Source organism: Zeugodacus cucurbitae, chromosome 5 (assembly GCF_028554725.1).
Source record: "Zeugodacus cucurbitae isolate PBARC_wt_2022May chromosome 5, idZeuCucr1.2, whole genome shotgun sequence".
Classification (NCBI taxonomy): domain Eukaryota; kingdom Metazoa; phylum Arthropoda; class Insecta; order Diptera; family Tephritidae; genus Zeugodacus; species Zeugodacus cucurbitae.
In genome coordinates this window covers 39914794-39942348 of record NC_071670.1, presented here as the reverse complement: position 1 = coordinate 39942348, position 27555 = coordinate 39914794, and the positions used below count along the sequence as shown (strand labels likewise).

Here is a 27555-nt window from a genome sequence, read left to right as displayed (position 1 = left end):
CTTGTCGCGGATATTATTTTACGCCGCCATATTTAGCGCCCCTTTATTTTTCCATAGCATACGCAATTTAGTTCTGGCAATGCTGTCATCTGGAGAAACCATCAAAGGAAACTTTCCTCAAGAAGTGCCTTAATTTCACAAATAATTGCATTTCCAAGCAATTAATGTGATAAAATTTTCATTTATTCCATTTTTGTGATAGTAGTTTTGAAGAAAGTGTTTGAAATATCTATATTAGTCACACGACAAATGTTAAATATATGTGATCTAGGTAATGCGGCTGGAGTGCAGTATCAGAAAGAGAAGAAGAACGCAACAGAAAAATAAAACAAATACAACAGGAAGTTACAAAAATAGATAAGTCCAGGCAACAAGTGATTGACCAGAAAACATACAAACAATATCATTTCGGCATACACTTATCTACTTACTAACATATAGGATACAACTTATAATAAGCAACATGTTGAATTGCTTTAGTGCAATGAGTGTGCCCACTTTGGGTGAAATGGAACAAACTATATGTATGCTTGAACGTGGCACAATTATCACCAAATTGTATTCCAAACATCGGCCGGAACAACGACGCCTGATGTTGGTGCGCGAAACGAGGCAGCTGTTATGGTCATCGGTTATGGCAGATACGCGTACTGATTATGAGGGATCGCTTGAACTACGTGAAATTCGTGAGATACGTGTGGGTAAATGCTCTAAAGAATTTCGTAATTGTGCGGAAGATTCGAAACGCTTCGAACCGGCAAAGTGTTTTGTAGTGTTACATGGTAGTTCATTCAAACTGAAGACTTTCTCAGTTGTAGCACTTTCCGAACAGGAGGCGGACAATTGGGTACGTGGCCTACGTTACATGGTGCAGGACACCGTAAACGCACCCTATCCTCTACAAGTGGAACGTTGGCTAAGGCGCGAGTATTACGCCATTGAAAATTCGAGTATGCAGTCTGCCAAAGATGGTGGTCAAGTGACAGTTAAAGATTTTAAAAGCTTTTTGGCAAGTATTAGTTGCAAAATGACCACCAGTAAACTAATGGAATGCTTCTCTGAAGATGATGCAAGACGTAAAAATGATTTACGCTTCGATGATTTCTCACGTTTATATAGAAAATTCCTTATGCCAAATAATTTTCTGGAAGAAATGTTTTATAGTACACCCGGCACATTTGCCTATTCAAAAGATGGCGAAACAGTCACATTACGTGAGTTCCAAACCTTTTTAATGCAAGAGCAACATGAAATCATGGGACGTGACGATGCGTCGGTTTCAAACTTTATACGCGACTTTTTACAAGATGTAGAGCGTGATGTGCAAGAACCCTATTTTACAATTAGTGAATTTCTCGACTATTTATTTTCGAAACAAAACGATCTCTGGGATCGCAACTGTGATCGCATTTACATGGACATGAAACAACCAATTTCTGCATATTGGATTGCATCCTCGCACAACACTTATCTCACTGGCGATCAGTTTTCTAGTGAATCGTCATGTGAAGCCTATGCACGTGCATTACGTATGGGCTGTCGCTGTATTGAGCTGGACTGCTGGAATGGCGCAGACAATTTGCCATATATTTTCCATGGACATACAATGACTTCCAAAATAAAATTTAAAGATGTAATTAAAACGATAAAGGAGCATGCATTTGTAACTTCTGAATATCCAGTGATTTTATCAATTGAGCAGAACTGTTCTCTGGAGCAGCAGCGTAATATGGCGCAAGCGCTTACTGAGGTAAAACTTAAAAAAATAAAATAATTAATAAATAATTTTTATGTTTTTATTAACTTATGTACATTTTCAGGTTTTTGGTGACATGCTGTTAACGCAGCGTTGTGACCGCGCTGAAGTACAACTGCCTTCCCCACATCAATTACGTCGCAAAATCATACTTAAACATAAAAAACTGCCGGAATACGAAGATGGTTGCGCTGGTGGGCCGGGTATAGTCGGTGGTGGTTCTGGTATGTTAACGACCAGTGGCAGCAGATCTTCTATAAGTGGCGCTAACGGCGATGAAAATGAAAATATGCGTAATTTTCTCAAAGAGGGAATGTTGTACTTTAAAGATCCGGTCGATAAAGCCTGGAATCTATATCATTTCCTATTAACACAACAACAACTGATTTACTCCTCGCACACCGACGAAAACAACGCTGGCGGCGCAGATGACGACGATAACGCGGTTTCACAGAATTCAGCTGCAACCTTAATGCCTAAAACAAAGGATAATTTTGCGAATGAAGAATTACACTTTGGTGAAAACTGGTTCCATGGCAAATTAGAAGGTGATTCGATCTAGTAATTTATATTTTAAATTTTATTTTATTAAATTATTAAATCTTTAAGGTGGCCGCCAGGAAGCTGATCAACTACTAGAGGCTTACAAACACTTGGGCGATGGCACGTTCTTAGTGCGCGAGTCAGCCACTTTCGTTGGAGATTATAGCTTGTCTTTCTGGCGTCGTAATCGTCCAAATCACTGTCGTATCAAGTTGAAGCATGAAAATGGCGCAACCAAATATTATTTAGTCGATAATTTCGTTTTCGATTCACTCTACTCACTAATTGTGTACTATCGCAAAAATATGTTGCGCAGCTCCGAGTTCTCGATCACCCTAAGAGAGCCTGTGCCACAACCAAAGAAGCACGAAACACAAGAATGGTTTCATCCCAATACAACCAAAGAGCAGGCAGAGCAAGTGCTTATCAAACTGGATGTGGGCTCATTCCTGGTGCGCCCCTCGGTGCAAAGCACCAACGCATTTGTCATATCGTTTACGATAAATCGCAAAATTAAGCATTGTCGCATAATGCAAGAGGGTCGGCTCTATGTCGTGGATACCATACAATTCGAATCGCTTGTGTCGCTAGTCAATTATTACATGCGCAATCCGTTATATCGTAATGTCAAACTAATGTATCCGGTGTCACAGGAGCTATTGCGTCAGAAATTGCTCGTCTGTCAAACTTCGTTGGAGCATCATAATGGTAGCGATTTCAATGATGCCTCGAGTTATATGGATCCCAGTCTGGATGATCGTGTTACATGCAAGGCGCTCTACAGTTACAAGGCAAATAAACCGGATGAACTCTCATTCCCAAAACATGCCATCATTACGAATGTGCAGCGAAATACTTCGATGTGGTGGCGCGGTGATTATGGTGGCATGGTGCAACGTCACTTTCCGGCCAACTATGTGAAGGTAAGTGTAATAAAAATAGTGAAGTGTGTTGAGGTTAAGTACTCGCCAAGCAGCTTCTATTATTTAAGTGCAAAAATCAACTTAGTTTGAGGTTATAGCAACTTCCACAATTCTTAAAAAATATTTAAATAATAAATATTAAATGGTTATTTATTAAATTAATAATAACCTTTTAACTCTTTAAAAATAACCTTTTTAACTCATCTTATAGGTAATTGACTCGGTCAGTGATGACTACAATTCCTTTAGCGATGAAAATAACTGCGAAAGTATCTCACGCACCGATTCGATTGACATACATGGCGCAATTGTACACCTGTCCGAATCGAATGAACCGGGTATATTATTCCAGTTGCAAATTCAGACACCCACAATGCAAAATTCCTTTATTATCGGTTTTGATAACCAAGAGTTGGCTTACGAATGGATCAAAGCCATACAAGAGGGTGCACAAATCGCCAATCAATTGGCCACAGAGCGTCGCAAAAAAGAACGTTCCGCACGTGTGGCCAAAGAAATGTCCGACTTAATTATTTACTTCCGCAGCGTGCCATTCCGTGAACATTCATGGGTATTCTACGAGATGTCCAGCTTCCCCGAAACCAAAGCAGAAAAACAATTTCTACAACAAAACACTATGCTCTTCCTACAGTATCATCGCAATCAAATCAGTCGCGTCTATCCGAAGGGTCAACGTTTGGATTCCTCCAATTTTAATCCAGTACCCTTTTGGAATGTCGGCTCGCAAATGATTGCGCTCAACTATCAAACCGGCGACAAGGCTATGCAGCTGAATCAGGCAAAATTCCGCGATAACGGTAATTGCGGCTATCTGCTGAAACCGAAGTTCATGCAAAGCGACAGTTTCGATCCGAATAATATGCTGGCGATTAGCTCGCTGGAAGAGCGCTTTGTAACCATACGCATTATAGCCGGCCGCCATCTGTTTCGCGGCGGCAAATCCAATAATCCGCTAGTCACGGTGGAAATATGCGGCGCCAGTTTTGACACTGGCGTTAAGCATCGCACCAAGGTAAGCGAGAACGGTTTCAATCCTTTTTGGAATGAAAGCTGCAAATTCACCGTGCGCAATCCACATTTTGCGCTGTTGCGTTTCGAGGTGCAGGACGAGGATATGTTTGCCGAGACGCATTTCATAGCGCAAGCCAGCTATCCGCTGAATTGCATACGCACCGGTTATCGCAGCATAACATTGCGCAATAAATTCAGTGAGGAGCTCGAGTTGGCCTCGCTGCTGGTGCATGTGGAGATTAACCATGCGGCCAACACAAGTGCGGCAAATGAGCACACAGTTGTGGTGGACTTTTAAATTGCTCGCTGTAATAACAGTGTGAAATGTGTGTTGTGAAAGTGTATTTTGTGTTAGAAAATGTTTACTCACATATCTGAGTATGTAGTAGTGGTTGTTTTTGTAACAAATGCCCTTAGTTTACCCAACGAACAAAAATGCTTTAAGGCATCTATATACATATCAAATTATACACAAGTGAACAAATTTAATAATTTTATAACAATTATTGAAAAATTTATAATTTTCAAAACAAACAAATGCATTTATTGCAAGCACAAAGGAGATTTTTTAAAAATAAGTGTATAAGTGATAAAGTGAAACTGTAATTCGACTTTTCTCTACTCCAACATATTATATGTAACTTTGTGAAAAAACAATAAGTGTTTTAGTATAGTTACAGCACTGAAAATTTCTTCCATCGACTAATTATTGCAACTCATATAAAGACTTAACATTTTATTATGTATCTACATTCTAAGCAAAATGTACTTTGTTAAACCTACGCAGCTCTATATTTTTTATGCAATACAGTTTATTTATGTGTGTTATGTGTATTATTAACATGTGTTTTAGACAAATATACAAAAAATAAATTTATATATATATGTGTATATATAAAAATTAATTTTTTTTCGGAAAACTGTCCAAATATTTTTTTGGGGAATTTTTCTCATATCCAAGATAAAATTAAAAAACAAATACACAAAAATTATTTTCTATAAAAAAATGTTTGCACAAAATTCTGCTTTTATTTCTGATAATCAAGTTATATTATAAAAAATGCACAAAAATTATTTTATTATAAAAAAATATATTTTTCTATAAAATATTATTACACAACATTCTACTATTAATTTCTGATATTCATTAATTATATTTTTTTAAATTCAACTCATATATAATGCAAATAGAGAATCAATGAATATTTTTTTAAGCAAAATTTTGTTGGAAATTTTTCTTATATTCAAGATAAAATGAAAAAAAAAATTACAAAATTTTTTTTTCTAAAAAATATTATAGCACAAAATTCTGCTTTTAATTTCTGATAATCAAGAAAATAAAAAAATGTTTTTCTATAAAATATTATTGTACAATATTCTGCTTTTAATTTCTGATATTCAAGAGAATAAAAAAATAAACAAAAATTAAAAAACAAAATTATTTTAAAAAATATTATTTCAGCACAAAATTCTGTTTTTACCACGCATATTAGCTTTAATGTGTGAAAAAAATCTACTGTGCCTTAGCTAATTGAAAATTGCAATGTTCTCAAAGTATTTAAATATACAGCACAATGCTGTCAATTTACGCATATTATTAAAAAAAACTAGTTATTTAGTAATTTGCAATTCTTTTATTATTTTTATTCATAAAAATGTGTATTATGATTATGCTATAATTTTTTATGGTAACAACTATATATATATATATAATGTAAAAATATATTATGTGTATGCATTAAAATAAAATAAAAAAATCACTTACAATATATTATGAATACTCGTATCACTTTAGTTATTGGAAAAATATCTTCGCACTGCACAAATTGCAATAGAGCAAATTGTACTCCATTTGATGTGCATTTATGCGGCGTTCCGTCAACGCCAGCGTTTGTTGCAGCTTCTCCGTTTCGTCATTTTGCATTGCCTGCGCCGCTTTGGAGTTGCCTTTTGTGCCAGCCGACTTTTTTATATCCTGCAACATTTGCTGTATTTTCAGACGTTCCGCATTGAAGCGTTCACGCACCGTTGCAAACCAATGCAAACCCTGAAAATCATCCATTTGATTCAGTAGCTTCAATATGTATGCTAAGCCAACAGCGAAACCATCGTCGAACAGCACTGCCTCCTGACGATCCTTTTTATTGATCTTCTCTTTAACGCGCAACATATGCTCGATATAATTGAGCGTGAGTGCCGGCACAATGAGAAAGAAGTTTTTCAAATGCAGATTGTGTGGATTGCGAAAGAATGGTTGGAATGCCTCAACGAGTAACTGCAATTTATTTAATTTTTAGTGGAAATTTAAGCACAAAGCAATAAAAAAATCACTTTACTCACTTTAAAGTAATCGGTTCTATCCGAGAAGCTCTTCACCAAATTACTAATATTCACTTCGAAATTCTCAGCCGCCTTTATGGTGACCTCATCTAGTTCTTGCTCACGACAAGCATTGGCAAATTGCAAATTCTCATCAAATTTGGGTAAATAGAGGCTGGCGCTGTAGTTGGCATGTATGCTACCAGAGCGTACCAAGCGTATGTAACCCATAGCGTTGCCTGTGAATTACGATTATTATCGAACATGGAACATGTGTCTGTACCACAAATGTATCATACATTAAAAGGACATTTTCTTTGAAAACTCACTCACCAACATGCGTTATCACTTTACGGAAAAGATCCATATATGTCTGATCATCATTGGCGAGTCCCAGTTTGCGTATATCCTTATTGAAAGCGTCCGCGCGTTCGTAAGCGTAAACAGGATAACTTTTTGCTTGTTTCCGTTCCGCGTAAGCGCGTAGCTCTTTCATCAGCCGCGACTTGATTTGTTCATCGTAGAGGAATTGTGAGAAAGTATAGAATTTTTGACGCAAAAATTGATATGTAAAATTAACGGTGGTATTTATGACACCCGTGCCGTGTGTGCGTAACGAATTGGCTACGTGCCGTATGCCAATCGAATCTAAATGCTTATTGGCGCTACGTTGTTCAACGAATATTTGCGTATTCATGTTGTAAACATATTTCGAGACGAATATATGGATTTTACGCATTATCTCTAAAATGTCGATGCCCTAGAGGAATAGATTATATTTTATTTATTATACTATACGGTAAAATAGACTTTGCTCCTGGGTATTGGGCCAAACTAATTTTCTCCAAGAGATTGAGTTATAAGCAAAAAATTGTATTCTCCGATTTTCGAAGTTTGCTTCTAAAATCGAAATATTTGGATTCGAAGTTTGAAAAAAGGACTTTAAAAAAATATTATAAATTCGAAGTTTGAAAAAAGGGCCTTAAAAAATATTATGAATTCCTGGATATAGTTACTAAACAATAACAAATATGTAAATAATCTATATTTTCCTCTTAATTCAATGGTGTATAAAACTATTCGGTCAAGCTTATATGAAGGCCCAAAGTTTGATCTTCGAAAAAAATAAAAAAATATAAATCGGAAAAAATACTGGACGCCTTATAACAACATTTATAATAATTTCTTCAATCTTTTTTCGAATTTCGAATCCAAATATTTCGAATTTGAGAATTTTCGAAAATCAAAAAATACACTTTTTGTACTTATGACTCGATTTCCCCGAAAAAATTAGTTTGGTCCAATACCCAGCCGAGTGTTATACAGTGTTATTAACGGTAAATAGTATATTTAACAGTAATTTTACCTGTTCCAAAGTCTGATTGGGCAAATAATCCTCTACAGGCTTCAACATTAAGCGCGTGTTGGCCAAATGACGCATCTCCTCGTAGGTCTTCCAGTCATGCAGCGATATAGTGGTTAGATTGTAAAACATGGCGCTTAAATAATTCTCGACATGATCTAGAAATAGTAAAACTCGCAAAATATAATTCCAATCAAGCTTTTGTTATGCACTATCACAAGTACCGCTAACCTTTTAAAATCACATAACTACCATTCAATTCTATCGGACAGGCATTAATCAAGTCGCGATAATCATCAATACCATGCTCAAATGGGCACATTTTCTCCAACTGCAAATTGGAATGTACTTCCAAACGCAAAAACGTTTCGATTTGTGCACACAGTTTGCTCACAATTTCGCTGCGTAAATTATCATAAGTGGCACGCGCTAAACACTTTGATAGTTTAAGCTCCTTTAAGTTCAAATTCTCGAAAGTCTTGCCACAATCGTTGAAAGCATGTAAAATATGCTGAAATTTTATTTTACTTTTAATAATAATATAATTGCAATCATAAATCGTGAATTCTAACCTGAAACGAATTAAAGTCTAATTTTCGCTCGACGACCTGCTTCAAATACGCCGACAGCACTGATTGATGCCAATAGATGAATGTTGTGTCGCACAGTTCATGCATGTTAGACTGAAAACCAGCTAGTATTGTTATGCGTGACATAAGCAATTGAAAGCGCTCCCACTGATCTGGCGGTAATGTACGATTGTTGAGATTTGTGGCATTCACCGCCAGTTTGGTGAGTAGGGTGCGCGTTTTCGTTGGTGGGCCCGTCATGCACTTCTCCGCAATGCGTAGCGCCGCTAAAGCGTCGACATTACGATCATGCATTTTGGCAACCGTAATGCGTTTCTAACAACAAATAAATTTGTTAATATTTTTATTTTATACAAACTTCCACACTTTACCTTACACAGATTCAGCAGATGCAATACTTTATACTGCAAGTATTGCAGCACACATTGCATCACTTTGGCAATGATATCCATGTAGTCCACGAATACTTGTTGTATATATTTCAGCAATTCAATCAGTTTGCAAATGCTTTGCAGTGTTGTTTTCGTCATTGGTGACTGTAAAGTGACGTGTGCATTAACCAAACCTTTGATCAAGCAACTTATTTGTGCTGCAAAGCGCAGGCCAAGCAAGAGTAAAGCTGAAAGTTCTTTAAATTGTTGCACAGTGAGTTCGAATGGCCCGATACTCAATGCTTTGCGCACGTTTAGCGTCCAAAGTAACACTTGGGCACAGTATTGGCGGCAATCACGCGGTAGCGTTTGCACGCGTGTTTGCAAATAATGTTGGTGCAAACGTTTGGCATCGCCCAAAAGCCGTTCATGTGGTTTCACCAATGAGGTGGCATGCCGTCGCAGAAAGGGTGTAGGCTGCCATGCCACATTGCCTATTAGTATAATACCTTGATGCTTTTGATTGAGCTCTAACAGTTGTTTTACATGTTTGGTCTCGACTTGCCCGCAGAAATCATGGAAAACTACACAAAATGCATTCAAACGCACCAGTAGTTTGTGTTCACTGAACTCATTCACATCGCACTTATTTATGGCGTTCAAACACTGTTTCATGTACTCATTGCATTGGTTTGTGAGCTGGCCAATACCCTTTGGTCCAATTTTATCCTTTAGCGCAAATGTGCTATCGAGGAAACTCTGAAAAATTAACACAACAATAAAAATAAGTATTTTGTTATTAAAATAAACTAGTTATATTTACTTGAAATATCGTGCCCGAGAAGAGAAAATCGAACTCCTCCAAGCAATTTCTTAAACCAATTAGTTCGCTGGTTGTGCAGAATTCCGCGTGCTGTCCATTTTGTGCTAATGCATCGACGGTTTTCTTGTAAGTCTGCCAGAAACGGCAGAAATTGGAGCAGGCCAAAATTTCATTGAAAATCAGAATTTGCAATAGCAAATCTGCAAGGCAATCAAAAACATCCTGTAAAATGAAACAAAAATTAAGGAAATCCAATTGGATTATTGAGATATTTATTACCGCAAAGCGAAACTCCAAATTTTTGTTATCTTCCAAAGCACAGTAGGCACCACATTGGTGCAGCAAATTGTTGCCCAACACAATGCAACGCTGCAATAGGAATTGTATATCACAAACGAATTGCATGGATTCACTCATTTGTAGTAAAATTTCATTGGTTTGTCTTGTCGCATCCGTACCACCATTGCCATGCTCATCTGCTAAGAGCGCACATAAATTTTCATCAATATAAAGAAATTTGATTTGCATTTGCTGTGCTCTGCGTGCTAAGGCATCCACCTCGGCGCATAGATGAGCGAATGTAAGTAGCGTTTTGTTTAGCAAACGATCAGATTCGAGTAAACGTAGCAAAAGCAGTTGTTCCTGATTAGCTGAATAATTGACTTCTACAAGAGGTGTGGTCACATTGTTAAGTGTGGGTGGCGCGCTAGCTGTTGGCACTTGTGTAGTTTTTTGTGTTAGCTGTTGCAATTTCTTATCATGCAAGTCAAGGAATGTACCAAAATGTTTCAACTGCTCCTCAGCTGATGAAACTGTTTTGATGAAAAGTGAATTTGAAAATTTATTCTTTTATCAATGTTAATTGTTACTCACTTATGGCTGCTTGATCCATTTTTATTTATTTGGAACGAAATTGTATAAATTATTATTGCTCACAATTTTTTCACAAGAAGTAAATGCAGCGATTGCAAAACAAAGATGAAATCAAAACAAACCACAAAAAATGCAAAGTTGCCACATCTTTCAAGTGCTGTTGTTGCAATGTTGAAAGTGTGTGTAAAGTTAAAAATTTAGCTACATTTTATATATTATTAGACCATTTGATCAACATTATTATAAATTTTGGTTTAATAAAAGTTATAGGTGTATTTCAAAAGTAAATTCATACTTCAATTGATGAAATAGTTTTAGCGTGCAATTGCAACTCTGCAACATGAATCAGTTTGACAGTAGCAAATTGAAATTAAATTGGAAATCATAATTTATTTCCACCGGATATCTGCTCGCGAGTAAAAATAATCAAAATTTAATGTGCAAGTGTGTAATAATAAAGTTAAATTTAATAATTAGTAATCGTGCTCCTTTTAGAAGAAGAGAATAATAAATACGCGCAATAAAATTGATATGATGTTGTTCTGCGGTTCTGAGAATCGCCGGTCTTTTGAACGCTTGTGTTACATGTGTGTTCGTATGTGCGCGTAAATTTGACAACCACTTGCTGCGCACTTAATTTAATTAAATTTTAGTTAATTGTTTTTACAAACCGAATAAACGATCAACACACCGCTTTATATTTGAATCATTTCGGTAAGTGTTGTTCAATTAGTTGATCGCAAGCGTTTATAATTCCTCCAACATTGTTAATTCGACGTGATGATTTCAACCTTTGGATAAGCTAGGAGGTAAAGATTTTTTAATTGAAAAAAAAACAGCATCCAAGGCATATAAAGGTAAACTTAATTATTCCCGTAATGAAACAAATATCAATTTTGGCAACATACTTTTATTACAAAATTAAGACACCCAAGCATAATTGGATTTGCACTGATCTTTAACAATTTTGTCTTAAAATTATTCAACTCTTTTTTTTAACAATTAATTGTGCTATATTATTGGCTATTGAACTAATTAAACAGTTATTTGGCTATTTTGTATTTGTAAATTTGGCATTGTGCTGGAAAAATACATAAAATAATGCTAAAAACATACCATTTATTACAATCACAACAAATTACTAACAGACTTACTAACTTCCTACTTATTACTACTATCTTATCATATCCAACTACTAAATTGTATACATTCCAATGTGTATAACAATTCAATCAATACAAAACGTACAAAAAGCACACATTCACTCAACCTTCATCGTCACTGTGAAGCGTGCAAATCACCTGTTCCTGCCACCAATCGTGCACCTCGTAAACTGCATTTGCTTGATTATTAAACGGCAATAATTTACTACCCGCAATAATGTGACCCATAATCGCCGATGGACTACCCAACGGACCATGCTGTTCACCGAAATGATTCACCACATTTGGGGGATAATGAAATTGACTGCCATCACTGTTACCGGATGTGAAAAAACCCGACGTCCGATTCAAGTCGCGTTTAATTGCAGAACCGCTAGCAGCAACGACTGGTGGCAGGATAGGTACTGCCGTCATTGAATTTTTCTTCTTCTGTTGACTACTAATGTGTAAACGCTCCTTGTCCGTGAGTGTGCTGCGTTGTTGTGGATCGGATGTGGTGGGCGCCAAATACTTGCGACCCGCTGAACTGCCCGTTGAATCAGAGCGATTCAGCACTTGTGCGCGTTTCGTACCACTTATGACACGTTGCACGCCATGCGGTTCGCCAGTGGTGGAGACAGCCGCACTACCACTGGCGTCCTTCTCTTCATTCTCCGTCGAACTGAAGGTGGGCGAAAAAGCATCACTAGTTGGTGGACCCGCTGCCGTTGCGCTGCCAGGTGGTTTCTCACCACCGCTGGTGGGTGTTTTATCCTCTGGTGTTTTGAGCAGCATTAACTGTTCGTTGGTGGCACGCAAACCGGCGATTAATGAGTTTTGTTGCTTCTAATAAAAGCAAAAAAAAATGTTTTTTAGTTAATTTCCATATTTTAAATGTGTAAAAGCTTACACTTGCATTTTGTGCACGTATCTTCTTCAGACAACCCTCCAACCAAGTGCGTATGGTCATCTTAGCGACTTCCTCCTCGACCAAATACTCGAATTCTTCACGTGCCAGCAACTCTTCCAACTGCAATGCTTTACGTATATCCACTGAACGATAGGATAACATGCTGCATTCACATAAAAAACGAAAGTTTAATATTTCTTTCAATTAATCATGTTTAAATCAATATAAAGACATACTTGATCACATCGTGAAAAGTCACATCTTCACCATTATGCAACTTATCCAATTCATAGCACATGTACTTGAAGAGCAAACGATCCTTTTGTGGATCACACTCTAGTCTCCCTTTCAATAGACGCAATATGAACTTCACACGTCGCACCGGTATTACGCCTCGTTGATGTATGTCCACTATGTTCCATGTGTTCTGGAAATTACGTATGTCGGCATAAGAAAGCAAAGCGTCTTCTTCGTTGGAGTAGAATAATGAAAAGTTCTCCATGATAATAGCTGCAATAAGTGTGAAATAAATTCTCATTCCTTTTGGTATACTGTTTTGCAATTCACTTACCCACTAGCAAATTCAATACTATATAAGTAATGATGACGTAGAAGGTGCAGAAATAAACCAAGCTAGCTGTGAAGTTGCCTAAGAATTCGTGAAAGGAAGTTTATAGTTTATAGCGTAAAATGAAAAATATCTAAAAATCTTCTTAAACCTCTTTACGCGCTTTTTTTCTTAATGGGTTAAAAAAACTCACCACAATCGGTCTCCCAGTAATTATTGCCCGGTGTACAATATGGTGGCTGCACCATGCAATCATGCATAATCTTATTCCAATCTTCGCCGGTCACAATACGAAACAGCATTGCTACACCCGTTACCGGTGAGCCGAAGTTTGCGCGTCTACCAATACCTTCACCATACTTAACAGTACCGAAGAGTATGGTGCCGGCCAAGGCATAAAAGAATACCAACAAAAACATGCCGAATATGATGAAGAAAGATTTGCAAACCGACACGCCCACAGTCAACATCAACATTTTGAGCGTGGTGTGTTTACCGGTTATGGTGAAGAAACGTAAAATCACCACCATAAAACCGAAGAAGTAGGAGAGATCGTTCTATAAAATATAGAAAATGAAGATACAAGTTTGACTTAAGAAATGTGAGCGTCTTACCCTTAATATAGTCTGCAAGAATATCCAAACAACACCGGCCACGGTGACGAGTAGATCATAACGATTACGACGCGATTGCCAGTAACCACGTGGTGTAAATGCAATATTTTTCATAACCACCTCAATGACAAAAACAAAATTCAAAACTGCACTGACAACCACCAAACGTTCCGTGTGGACTTCACCTTTGATCCACTGGAAGAAGAAAATTCTGCATTAAACATTATGTTGAAAAAATAACGGTATTCAGAACTATTGATTCTTTTTTCGAATCACTCCTGCTTAGGTTTGTACACAAGACTTAGTATTCCCAAGATCCCAAAAACACACTTCCGATAGATCTTATGGATCACAAGCAAATTGAGCTCTATTTTCAACTAATTCTCCCTCACTACTTTACAATTTCTACGCGGATAAAATTCATATTTACCGTTATAGACAACAACATGCTGTTGATCAGCACTACCACGGCAATAATACGTTTGAAGATTATGTTCTGAGTGATGTCATAAGTGAAAGCACGGAACTTTCTGCCATCCGGACGTGGTGGTAAGTGCAGTGGCTGAGCAATCTTCAAACGTTTCTTCAGATCACACCAACGACGTTGATCGACCGTCAGCAGAGCAGTACCTTTATTCTCCGAGTAATTAGCGATCACTACACCAACAAACAAGGTCAACCCGATCATACAGCCCAAGAAAATATAGATGTGTATGTAAACCGCATGGATCTAGAATATATAAAATACTGTAGAATCATTCATATAAAACAAAAATACGCGCCTACCGGTCCAACAGCTTTGATCAGCACATCACGCACATCCAGCCAACCCTTAAAGGAGAGCACCTCAAACAGCGTCAGCATCGCATCACCGATATTATCGAAATTAAATCGGCGTGGATTAGCCCAAACGCGTGGCACCAACATCGACGGATATGACTCATTATTAGCGGGTACCAATTTCATTTTCGTTACAAACACACGACGCATAAACACGCCCACACAATCTTCGCGACGCAAAATGGTCGGATCATTGCAACGCGCCAAGCGACCACCATATAACTGTACACCATAGCTGGCGAATATAAACATGAGTAGTATAAGCAATGTGGATACGAGTAAGATCTCTTTGAAGCCGCGACACAACTCATAAACGACTTTGCGCATGTGTGGCACCAGCGTGAAAATACGCAATGGGCGTACACAGCGCAAAATCATCAATAGTTGTGCGCCAGAACTGGTCGGTATCTGTTGGGGCATCCAACAGAGAAAGGATGTGGATACAACATAAATGAAGACATCCAGCACTGCAGCTACATCCTTAATATAGGCTTTCGGTGTGAAGAAGAGACCGTCGGCAAGTATTTTCAATGCCAACTCCAGACTCATAAATACTACAAAACCATATTCGGCTATTTGTAGAGTCGGATGATCCATCACGCGATAGCTTGGCGTTTCGAACATCATCGATATGCAAGAAAGTGTCGTAACAAAGATCATCAACCAATCCAAGTAGGTGACCAAACCGAGAAAGTTGCTACGAATGAGAAGGAAATAATTAAAGTGAAAATAAGTAGTAAAAAGATATTTCGGTTACTCCAACCACTTACTGCATGCTTTTGTACTGCACTTTGCGCTCCTTGCCCGTTAGCGGATCCTTAAGTCGCGCATCGTAACGGCCGTGCACGATCTTCTGACAGATCTTACGAAAGCGACTCTCACGCGGCACCAGAAACAGTGGCGTATCGAAGAACGGATGATTCTCACGCAAGTCCTCTTCGCGTTGATTGCGTCGCATTTCGGCTTGCTGACGCTTCGCTTGCAGCAATTTTATGTCGAGATCATGTGGCCTAGCACGTCCCGAATTGGCGCGTGGCGCTGCCGCAATATCACCGTTCTCCATGAGATGTTCATAGGTTTGTTTCAATTTAATCGAACCGGAACGTACGCTACGACGTATGGAACGTGAACCAAATCTGGTGTAATGGAATGGAGAATTGAAGAAAACCAATAGAAGATTAATGCGTACGCGCAATTATTGTTTTGGGAACCTACTTCTTTTGATCTACACGCCATGGTTTCGAATGTGTTATGGTGCCTTGAGACTTTAAACCCCCTTTGCCGCCTACGACAGGCAGCATAGCGGAGTCTCCAAGCATTAAACGCTGATTATTCGAATCACTGGAAAGTCGACTTGAATAAGTCAATTTTGAATAAAAGTACACATATATGAGAATTTTGAGCACACATTGCATGCGGGACAGTCTGTGTGGAAACATTTTGATAGGGACACATGAATCATTTGTTGCGCAACTAAATGTATGTAGCTAACGGTAATATATACAAATTATTATTATTATTCATATTTGTATTCCCTTTGTGATCAAATTGTTTCAACCGAAGTCTCCCGGCTTCAGAATTTCGCTGCCAATTAAATATACAATGTAATAAGAGTATTACAAAATCTTTCGCTTACTTGATAATATGCGTGATGGCCAACTTGCGCAAACTGCTGCCCGCGGAACGCACCTTGGGCGTCTTGTTCATGATGCGCACCGGCTTCTGCTTACGAAACACCACATTCGATTCCCAACACTCTGACATCGGACGCTTACAATTCTCCACGATGGAGGGATCATCGGTTTCCAGCTCAATAACGAAATGTTTCATGAACGATTCACGTACTTTGGGTAGTGTGAAATCATTCGGTATCCTATGCAAGATGGTCATTTGTGGTGAGTCGGGAAACTTCTCGAAAATGCGCAAACGAAATGGTAATGTTTCCTTAATCTCAGCGCTCTGCTCACGAAATTTCAGTTGCTTCAATTTTTTTATATCCTCATCCAATTCCAAATTGTCCAAAATGACCGCCACGAACAAGCTGAGCACGATCAGTGTGACGAACAAGTGGTAGAGTATGAAATAGACGGCAACTAGCGGGGTTAGTGTTTTACTCGTGCGTACCATCGTTTCGTCCATAACCTCAACCCAAGCCTCTTGCGTGAGAATCTGGAACATAGACATAAAAGCTTCCGGAAATGATTCAAATTTCGTAAAGTCACAGAGAAAGCAAAAAAGTTGCATCGAAATGCTGGAGCTAATGATAAGCAAGCACATGGTGAATATGATCAGTGAGCCGAGTTTCTTGCCGGGACCGAAAATCTTATAGACGAAGCCCTCAAGCATTGGTGACGCCTTGATTAAGCGTACAACGCGCAGAACCTGCAAAGTGAGATATGAGAAAGGTTTGAAAATCATGCTGCATGGACCTCACCACGTCTTTGAGGTAATCCAATTATATTTTACCTGAAAGTAAGTGAAACCCGACAGATAAAACATCGGCACAATGTGTATGGTGGTGCCCAAGGCCAAAAGCAATTCAAATTTGTGTATGGAATGCTTGTAGTAACCACGCCAACCCAAACAATAAATCTTGAAGAGCGTCTCCAAGTCCAAGAAGAATGTGAACGCCATTTCGATGTAGTAATATTTCTCATAGAAAACATTTCTCGGGCGCCCATCGTGCTTAAACGTCATTGTTGCCATAACAATGCCGTTAGCCAAGATCACGGTCATCACCAACATGCGAAAGTAGGGAGAACGTAAGATCGCGTGACAGGTTTCAGGCGCCAAACCGCCATGTTTATTATCATCTATGGTAACCAAACGCCAGCCGGAATCATTGCCGCTGAGTATCTGCGACGCGGCGGTCTTTTGTATGTGTCCACGTGCGCCCCACATCTGTTGGAATTGCACGCGTATCTCGTTGAATGTTTCCGTAATAACAGCAATGAAGACGTTCTTCACCAGCCAAGCGAGAAAGAATATCATTGTGCTGAAACATGAATTATATATATGAAAATTGCAAATGACATGTCTTTGAATACCAACCTGAAGTAGAAAGCCGCGCGCCAAGCGGGCAGTGAATCGATCGCGCGATACATTATAAAGACCCAACCTTCTTGCGAGGCCGCTTGGTAGACAGTGAAAATGCTCGTAGCAAAGTCCTCGAAACCATTGAAACCAATCACATAACTACTGAGAAAATCCATTTTCATGCAAATCATGCCGGGTGAGCACTGATATCCGGAATCCGGATCCATCGAGCAGAATGTATCGGGTATAGCAAGCGAATTTATTGTTAATTTGCTGTGAGTGGAAATAATATAATAGATTGCATTAGAAAAAATATATAATGGGGAATATTTTAAATGTTTAAATTAGAGACTAAAGAATTACTTCGAGTGGTTGTTGTTGTTGTAACGGTTACTCAAACCTGCCTAAATCAGCAAGCTTAAATGAATTGTCAACTACGTCATCTAACGGGAGGTCCAGGAAACGAGCTGTTTAGACAGGGCCGAACCAAAGGAAAGGGGGTGTTAAATGAGTAGGGTTTAGGGGACATGCATGTTGGTGGTTAGTGTCATGTTAGTGGGACTCTTTACATGCAGTACATATATTGGGGCTCAATCTGGATAGGTAGCAGTTTAACCTGCAACAGTATCCAGAATGAAGTTGCGCGTGACGTTTGCGAAGGGTGATGTCTTATCTCCAAGTACGCTATTCACGGAGAGGGAGTCGATGAAGATGTTAATGGCTTATCTGTGAAATACGTTCAGTGTTTGTTGAAAGTATATCGCATCCGAAGTCCGGTCGGTATAGTCCTGTATGTCGTCGAGTAAGAGGTGATTGAGAATGGTCTCGTTGTATGGCTATTCTTTTTACTAACAGTTAACTGGTCTTCGGTGTAAAGCTCTTCACACTTATTCTAAGTAAATTAAACAGTTTCTTATGCAATAAATTCATTCGGGCATTCTTAACCCTGGATTCCTGAACAGAAGGTTAGTCTCATCTGAGAGGTACTTTTGTAATTAGAAAACTTAGTTACAGACTGACAAACCATCGTTTGTCTAAAGACGGAAAAGAGGATGTGTTATATTTACTAAAAATGAGGTTATTCTTGCATTTTTACGGAAAGGCATAGGACATATTGTTCGGTCTCGATCTATTAACAATGATTTAGTAAACAAAATGGCGTCGTTTCTATGAAAGTCCACGGTGTATATATATTAATATTAGTATACAAGTTTGGTCATCCTCGCTTTTGCTAATTTACTACGATTCCAATAATTCTCTCTCTATATATCACAATTCTAATTATTCTGTTCGCATTCTAATTGAATTACTACTACTTTTTTGGTCGAACATATGACCCCCACTGCCCATTTTCTTCCTCTCTTCATAAATTTGAAATTTCCTCCACGGCTCACTTCTTCTCTCTCATTTAAAATTAGTACTTAGAGTATACTTACGGTCGTCCCTGATCATCATACTCCGAGTTATTCATCACACAATGATTTTTTAACTCTCCAAAGAATTGTACACCCAGTAAGCCGTAAAGTGACATAAAAAATAGGAAGAACAATGTTACGTTGTAGATCTGTTGGCTAGAGCGTCTGTAATATAAAGGAAGTTTTTAATGATAAATATTGAAAGATTTATAAGATGATTATAATGTGTACGCACTTAAATATTTGATTAATGCGACTTTTTGGCATCGAAAATTTCAGGAAGACTCGCAGGAAGCGTATCATAATTAGTGGGCGTGGTGCGCGTAAAATTGAGATGTAAGAATATCTAAATGATAAATATTAGTAAAAAGTAGTAAGTGGGGATTGATTGAAACGGGAACTGTCTCGGAAAATTATGTTAGATTTAAATTCGAATTTCCGAAACATTTCCTCTATAAATGTACACATAACATACAGGCTAACTACTTGTAGAGTCAATAGGTGTATTTTCAACTTACTTGGGCACAATTTCTATAACTTCGAATATTTGTAATATAATCGATATCCAGAGAAAAAATACCATTGACGCATCGAATTGACACCAATGATCCTTTAGATATGGCACTTCACCCTATAGTAATACATTTGTATGTAAAATGTATGCGAGGGGAAAAACGTGTGATTAGTAAAGGCCACATTTGGTACGATTTGGTAATACCTGCTTCGAACTTGACACTCATGCATACATGCATAAATACACACATTATTATATACAATTTTTTTTGTTTATGTAATCGTTGCAAACTCGATTCATATCGATGCTTACAAAAAATGGAGTAAGACAATTATTACATACAATAAACATATTTTTTGTTTTGAAAGTGACGACATCAATAACGGCAACAAACTTGAGCAAATCGATCTGATCATGTGGTATAAGGTATGTGGGGACATTTATTACTTCTAAAGAGTCGGTATAAATCGATAAATATGAATATGAGATTAATATTATATCAAAAATTTATTTTTTTTTTACTCTAAAAAATGATTAAATATCGATGTCTCTGTCGATATATGTAGTTCGATATCGACATTGTTGGAATTATTCTAAACATGGCATCTATAACCACATATATCAACTTCATATAGATAAAAGGTTTAAAAATCACTTTTTCAAATCGATTTCTAAATCGGTATTAAGTTTATCGATTAATCGAAATTTTAATATTTCAAGTTTGAATATTTTTTTTTATTCCTCCATTTTTAACACTCGGTATTTTCGATATTTACATTTCGATAAGTAATGTTATCAAAAATCGATTACTTATTCTCCATATAACATCTCTAATTCACACTTATTTAAAAAAAATCATATTCGAGAAAAAACCTTAAAGACCACTTTTCGATATATGTTATATATGTATGTCCCTCCATACCTTAAGATATTTTCTACTATCTGATGGATTCGTTCAAGTTCGCTTAACATTTAGTTATTGTTGTGTTTAACAGTTGATTTGATCTACTCAAAATCACCACCAATTATGTACTTACATGCAGTACACCGCGTATATGCATTTTGGCAATCATTTCGGCGGTGAATAGCAGCGTGACCGCGGTGTCCGATGCGAATGTTATATACTGTAATGGGGGATGCCGCTCGAAAGTTTTCGGCGTATTCAATGAGACTGAGGCCAAGGATACTAAGGCGCATAAACGCATTAGTCGCCTTACCCACAGCTTATTCACCCATTCAATATCGGCACTTTCGTTAAGCGACTCCTCGGGACCATAATCGGCCAAAAACGGTTCGCCCCCCTTGAGGCTTTGCTTGCGGCCGAGCATCTTATTACCAATGCCCGTTGCTAGGCCCAGCCCAATAGGGGGGACGCCAGTTATGGCTGCGCTGCTCGGGCCCATCGTACTACTGATGCCGCCACAGATGCCCATACCAACACCACCGCCAATCGCACCGCCGCCAACGCCACCAATACCGCCCATGACACCAGCACCAATGCCTGCACCGCTGCCGCTGCCACCAGCGCCGAGACCACCACCACCAGCACTACTATTCCCAGCAGTATTCGAAGACACATTCTGACTGTGCACACCCAGCTGACCGCCGGCTATGCCGGTACCACCACTTGTCGACGTGCCCAACATTGGACCCATTGTGGGTAGCAGTGCCGGACCACTGCTGGCGCTGCCGCTACCCGAATTCACAACTGATGGACTATTAACGCTGCTAGTACCATCAAAGCCATGTCCACTTTGTGCTGAGGCCGAAAGTGAAGCGCCAGCCTTGCGTGATATGCGCGATAAGCTGCCCGAACTATGGCCTTGGCTATAACTGCCGCCGGTATTGAAGGTGAAATGACTGTGTCCCGCCGAATGATGATGGTGATGCAATGATGAGCGAAATTGTTGTTGTGAATGTGAATGCTGTTGCTGCTGTTGTAGACTGTGCCCGCTGGAGGAGCTGGTGCTAGCTGGTGGAGTGGTAATTGTGCCGCCGCCACTCGTACCAGCACCGACACCACCGCCAACACCGGTGGTTGCCGCCGATATGGAGCTAGTGTCGCTACGGTTACTTGCAGCTCCTAAGCGACGCGTATGCAATCGGTCAATCATTCAATCGGCATGCAGGTTGATCGCATTATACGCGGGCAGACGCCAAGGTTACACAATTTCAATAAATGATCTTTATGTGCGTGGTCCAAGAAACTTAGGTGTATAATAGGAAGAGTGCTGAAATGACAAAAATTAAATGTTAAATTATATGTGAAATTACTTGCTGTGGATTAATGGTTATAGAATCAAACTTTTCTACACTTTTAGATTTTATCCGAAAAGAGAGTTTAAGCTACGTACTACTAATTTCAAATTTTAAATAATGTAAAGATTATATCTATCACTTCTACGATGCCCCAACTTCTTTAACCCGTCCAACCTGAAAAAATATATTTCCATTCCTTATATGTATATTTCTGCCAAACGAGCCGCTTATTCAAGTTTTTTAAATTTTGTTTGGTAAAAAAGGCCCAAATTTTAAGAATACGGTGAATGATCGTAGCCCGATTTGACTAATTTGGCCGTGGTGATGACGAAAATTTAAGTCTATGCGTCTTCATGCTGCGTCTGCATGCATTCTTCGTCAAATGAGAGCAACTGCGCCTCAAACGGCCCTGTTACCGTTTTTCCCTTCCCCAGGTAGTCGATGTATATCACACTTTTGGAATCCCAGTGAACGGCGGTCACCACCTTTTCATCCGATAGAACAGTCTTCGTTTTCTTTGGGCGGGTTCGCGGAGAAGTTTGTAGTTTCTTTCGACTGTTCCTTGGACTCAGGTGTACGAGTATACCAGTAGATCATGTGGAGTCGACGACCACGGCATAACGTAGAAACCCCTTGTTTCGAGATGCCTACTTCCTCAGCTATATTGGCCAATGTCTGACCGTTACCATCTGAGGCTAAGACCTCGACGGACCGCTCTCGTTTAGTTTTGAATTTGGTCATTTCAACCAAGAACGAACACTTTGAAAACAAAAACTGTTTGATATTTTGAGCGGAGAATAGGAGTCCTATCACTGCATAGGGAACCTTAGGTAGGTTATGTGGTTGTCAAAACGACGCACCTAGGCCTTTTGGGGGCCCATTGTGACACCACTGGGACTGTGATCCCTCACACAATAGAGTCATCTTTGGACCACCCTGTGGTCTTAATAAAGTGAAAAAGTTTACATAATTTGATATGAGCAACTTCACGCACATCCTAGAGAAAACCGCGTCCAATAGTTGCAATTCTTTTCCTATACAGAGCCTTACATCCACATAGAAGGTGTGTAATCGTTTCTTCCTCTTCTTTTTCCTGGCAACTTCTGCAGCAATCGTTACATGGTAACCCCAGCCTGCTGGCGTGTCTCCCAATCAGACAATGTCCCGTTAACACCCCTACAAGGGTTCTTGTGTCATTCCTCTTAAATTTCAGTAAACGACAGTGCGGCTCTTACTCCATTCAGGCCATGTTTGTCTACTTACGGAACAAGTCGTTGATTGTTTCCATTGTGATTCAGCTATATCCACAGCATGTTTATCTATTAGGTATCTGCACGTTGCAAGAGGTATATAAATTCCCTCTTTATTAGCATCCAACTGCAATGTTGTGCCCAATCTGGCTAATTCATCTGCAACACAGTTTTCAGGAATGTCACTATGTCCCGGGACCCATTGCAGGTGTATTGTGAAATATGATGTCATTGCTATTAGTAAATCCATACACTCTTTCACTATCTTCGATGATATTCTATGGGACTTTAGTGATTTTAAAGCCGCTTGACTATCCGAGAATATGAATATGTGCTTAGTCGTTAGCACTCTTTTTGACAAAAGGAGAAGGCTTTCTTTAATTGCAAAGATCTCTGTTTGGAAAACACTGATTGATTAATCGGAAAGCGATTCTGGTATCCAGTTTCTCTGAAAATACCCCGCCTCCTACTCGTTTGTCCAGTATTGAACCGTCTGGCCGAGTATACTGGAATGCCCCCTATTGCAGTTTTGCAGTAGCGACGATTCCCTCAGCCTTAGTGCCGATTTCGCCGCCTATTGTTTGCAGAATAGATCTATAGGCAGTAAATACAGAATCGCATCTAATGCCAGGCTCGGCATTGTTCTGAGAGCTCCACTGATACATATATATGCCGCTCTTTGTAAACTTACCATACGCTTTACTGCGTACTTCTTGTCAATTATTGGCCACCAGACCAATATCCCATATGTCATAATCGGTCTTACTACAGCTGTGTAGAGCCAATGTGATACGCGGGGAGTTAGTCCCCATTTTGGTCCAACCATTCTTTTGCAAGTGTATAGTGCCAAAGCTGTCTTCTTTACCCTGGCATCCAAGTTTGGTTTCCATAACATCTTCCTGTCTAAAATTAGTCCCAGGTAACTTGCCTTTTCATTTATTGGTGGCGAGGTGCCGTTTATTGAAGGTGGTGTGAACTCTGGAATCTTGTATTTCCTTGTAAACATCACTAATTCAGTTTTGGTTGCATTTACGCTTAATCCACATGATTTTGCCCAACGATTTATCTCATTTAGCCTTGTTTGCATAAGGTCCGAGAGTAGGGAACCTTATCCCACCACATATTCTTTCAGATGACTTAATATCACCTTAAATGTATCGATAACGATGTTATTCAAAACTTATGGTAAAAGAGGTTATAAGGATTTGAGTTTTGATTTTTGACTTTTTCGTATATACAACGATTACTCACACTTAATTTGTTATCAAAGAGAATTTTCTCATTTAGGTACAAATTTCTTTGTTTTGATCACACTGTTGTTATTATCCAAACACCATGGTGTATAAATATGTATACGAGGACAACGTGAGGTAGTCAGTTATACTTAATTATTTATAAGTAAACAACTGTGAAGCATAACGCACCTTGCGGCTGCTTGCGGTCAGTTCTCTTATCAATACTCATATCCCTCTTTCAACCAGCCTACCTGACAAACTGCTATCAGACAGCTGTTTTTATAACGCTCACAGCGCGAATACTCATTTCAAATTCATCCACCACTGTATGGCTATGTTTTTGCTCAGTATATTATACATGCGTGCGTATACTTTTCTCTGCGAAAAATCAATACTTTCACTGAAGGAATTCCAAATTTTTCAAAGTCACTTTTCTGCATTAAAAAATATGTTTTACTCTTTAAAGTTGCAGAAACTGAAAATATAAGCAACTTTTTAACACATTTCAACAATTTTCTTTGTTTACAATACACTTTCTAGTCATTTAAATACAACTAAATGTTTGCACGCCCTGAAGTATGCTACGATTTTTTGCAAAAAACAGTGTAAAATTGCATTTAAAGCAGGAATGAATGCAGGAAATCGCAAATTAACACTTTTCATTTAACTTTATTGCAATATTACCTGAAATTTACACCAACATTGGTCGAAATAAATTTGCAAAAATATTTGTGTGGCCAAATTTTCACTTCGCTCAGGCCAAAATGTCAACTTCGTTGGTAAGCAAAATCAATACTGATAGCAGAGTTACATGCGAATGGCAACCTAACCAAAGCATTCGCAGCTTTGCACTGCTATAGACTGTGCTTGTGTATAACGGTATAGAGATAACGGCATATTTGTCTCTTCTGACCAAAAATAATAAGTACATTTATTTGTACATATTTAAATATGTAGGTGCCTACACTTGTGTCATTTTCATTCATACACGTGAATTTCCATATTTTCATTGATGATTTTGCGGCAATTTAGGTCAACAGCACACACATGCGCATAGCGGTTTGCTGGTGTGTATTTACTTTTGAGAATTTGTAAACAAAAAACAGCTGATCTTTGTTGACACAATAAGCCGGTTGCCGGACTGCCAACTGAGCCAACAAAAATCAATACATTTGTTGCAGTATTTACAAGTTTTATGTATAACAAGTGCCTGCCGGTATATATAGAAGTGTTTTCATTCGTTCATGTGCACAAAGTAAATCATATGTAGCGTTGTTTTCCCTACTGAACAGTGGTGCAAAAAACACCTGAGACTTATTCTCAAATATATATGTATATGGCTTCCTAGTGTAATATAATCATCTGTAAATAGTAATTAATATTACAAATTAAAGCGACCTTGCACTTTAGCGACTAGTTTCTGTAATTATATACAATTTTGTTCATTCCTAAATGGAAAAGGTAATAATTTTGTTGTTGTTTATAGAGTACTTATTTTTTAATTGAGATTAAAGCAGTGTAATAATGAAAATTACAGTACTTTTGTCGTTTTTCATTGTTATTATAGTTGCGATTAGTTTGCTGGAAGAAAGAGGGAATATTGATAAGACAACTGAGCACAGAATAAATGTGATCTCCAATATATAGCTCAGCATTTGTTAGTTATACTATCTTATCTCAATCGGTCGAAATTATTATTAATTGCTCTTTCTCGATTTCGTACTAAGTACTTAGTTTTTCGAAGTGAAATATTAAATTGGAGGTATTACAAAGCTTGAGATCTCTCATCCAAGATTAGTTACAGTTAAAAATATGTTTTTGTGTTACGTAAATGAAGTACTATTTCATAGTTACTCACATATTATTTATTATTGAATTTCATTGAATAACTGATACCAGTTTTGACTAATTATTGATTTTTAATAAAAACCCGAACAGAAGACCTAGAAGAATAGCCAAAATAAGTTAGTTTTATTCTACTCCGACTTTGTATTAGAATTTCTGTCTGATCAAGGCATTTTTAAATATACAAAAACAAGAATAATCATAGAAATCAACTGCTAACTCGTATTGAACAATATATATGTACGTATGTACATGGAATGTAAAACATCTACATTTTTGTGTGTGAATAACTTATGCAAAAATTTGTTAAATTTAAACATATCTTGAAATTGTGGGGGACATAAATTTGATCTTCATGAGAATATTTTAAATTTTTAAAATAACATAGTTTTAGTTTATGAAACTTCCGATTCACACTCAAATTGTATTTTCACAGTTATGAGCGCATTTCTTTCATAAAGCGCTTCTCAAAAATTTTCATTATAGACTTGAGATCAGATTATAGCAAAATCCCGAATTGCCAGGAAAGCAGAATGAGACATCAAATATACAGACCCTATATGATCGCCTGAATGCAATAGGACGCAGCTGGGGAAGCTTCAGACTTGTCAGAAGACCATTCTCTGGACAGCCACAGGTTGCCTCTTGATGTCTCCGGAGCATCTACACAATGAGGCCCGTATGCTACCTGTGAAGGAGCATCACGAAATAGTGTCCGACCGATACTCAATTTTTGGCCGAAGTGAATGCCGATTAATTGGCCAGTTGGCAAAGTATCGATGCTGAATTTTGTGGTCGATACTGGCCGACGACGATGCCGATGCTAAAACGGATTAATCGGTCGGACTCTATCACGAAACGCTCTCCAAGCAATTTCTGTTGGGATCCTTACGTAGAAATAATCGCTGCAGTCACCTACAGGACCATACCGACCGGACTTCAGATGCGACAGACTTTCGACAAACACGGAACACCATTCAGAGAGAAGCCATTAACACATTCATCGACTCCTTCCTCGTGAATGGCAACCTGGAGATAAAACTCCACCCATCGCAGTCACAGAGTACGAGTTCCTAGCGAAACTAGAGGTCACTCTCGGGCAACTTCGTTCTGTAAGCAGGTTAAACTCCTATCTATCCAGACAAGACACTAACCTCCCTTTGCTCTGACCCACAGCTCGTTTCCTGGGCCTCCCGTTAGATGACTTCGATGACAATTAATTTTGGCTTAGCGATTTAGGCAGGTTTGGGTAACCGTTACAACAACAACAACAACATCAAATATATATTGGTCAGTTGATTCTTTCAAAAATAATAAAAAAATTTACTGAAGCT

General features: G+C 38.4%; 3 protein-coding genes across 7 annotated transcripts; 1 reads left to right on the top strand and 2 right to left on the bottom strand.

Annotated features, from left to right (window-relative positions):
* The first annotated feature begins 60 nt into the window (after positions 1 to 60).
* LOC105215521 (1-phosphatidylinositol 4,5-bisphosphate phosphodiesterase gamma-1) lies at positions 61 to 4792 on the top strand. Its single transcript, XM_011189474.3, has 4 exons — positions 61 to 1750; positions 1821 to 2304; positions 2366 to 3222; positions 3434 to 4792. Exons 1-4 carry the CDS (start codon positions 464 to 466, stop codon positions 4550 to 4552), a joined length of 3747 nt encoding a protein of 1248 aa, XP_011187776.2. The 5' UTR covers positions 61 to 463; the 3' UTR covers positions 4553 to 4792.
* Positions 4793 to 5881: 1089 nt separating this feature from the next.
* Positions 5882 to 10753, bottom strand: LOC105215520 (WASH complex subunit 4). Its single transcript, XM_011189473.3, has 10 exons — positions 10594 to 10753; positions 10000 to 10532; positions 9721 to 9942; positions 8898 to 9656; positions 8509 to 8841; positions 8168 to 8447; positions 7940 to 8094; positions 6907 to 7333; positions 6595 to 6812; positions 5882 to 6529 (listed from the first exon to the last, which is right to left on the bottom strand). Exons 1-10 carry the CDS (start codon positions 10610 to 10612, stop codon positions 6050 to 6052), a joined length of 3426 nt encoding a protein of 1141 aa, XP_011187775.2. The 5' UTR covers positions 10613 to 10753; the 3' UTR covers positions 5882 to 6049.
* A 1014-nt stretch (positions 10754 to 11767) lies between these two features.
* LOC105215519 (sodium leak channel NALCN) lies at positions 11768 to 25223 on the bottom strand. Of its 5 annotated transcripts, none has more exons than XM_011189468.3 (18): positions 25061 to 25223; positions 20670 to 21863; positions 19637 to 19749; positions 19354 to 19464; positions 19140 to 19283; positions 17719 to 17976; positions 17134 to 17662; positions 16304 to 17049; positions 15883 to 16020; positions 15438 to 15803; positions 14614 to 15364; positions 14258 to 14557; positions 13828 to 14022; positions 13407 to 13770; positions 13217 to 13294; positions 12882 to 13155; positions 12652 to 12808; positions 11768 to 12581 (listed from the first exon to the last, which is right to left on the bottom strand). In XM_011189468.3, exons 2-18 carry the CDS (start codon positions 21744 to 21746, stop codon positions 11859 to 11861), a joined length of 6324 nt encoding a protein of 2107 aa, XP_011187770.2. In that variant the 5' UTR covers positions 21747 to 21863; positions 25061 to 25223; the 3' UTR covers positions 11768 to 11858. The 5 variants fall into 5 exon arrangements, with proteins under 5 accessions (XP_011187770.2, XP_028898265.2, XP_011187769.2 ...); XM_029042432.2 differs by having other exon boundaries at positions 15883 to 16008; XM_011189467.3 differs by having other exon boundaries at positions 12646 to 12808; positions 25061 to 25222.
* Positions 25224 to 27555: the final 2332 nt, after the last annotated feature.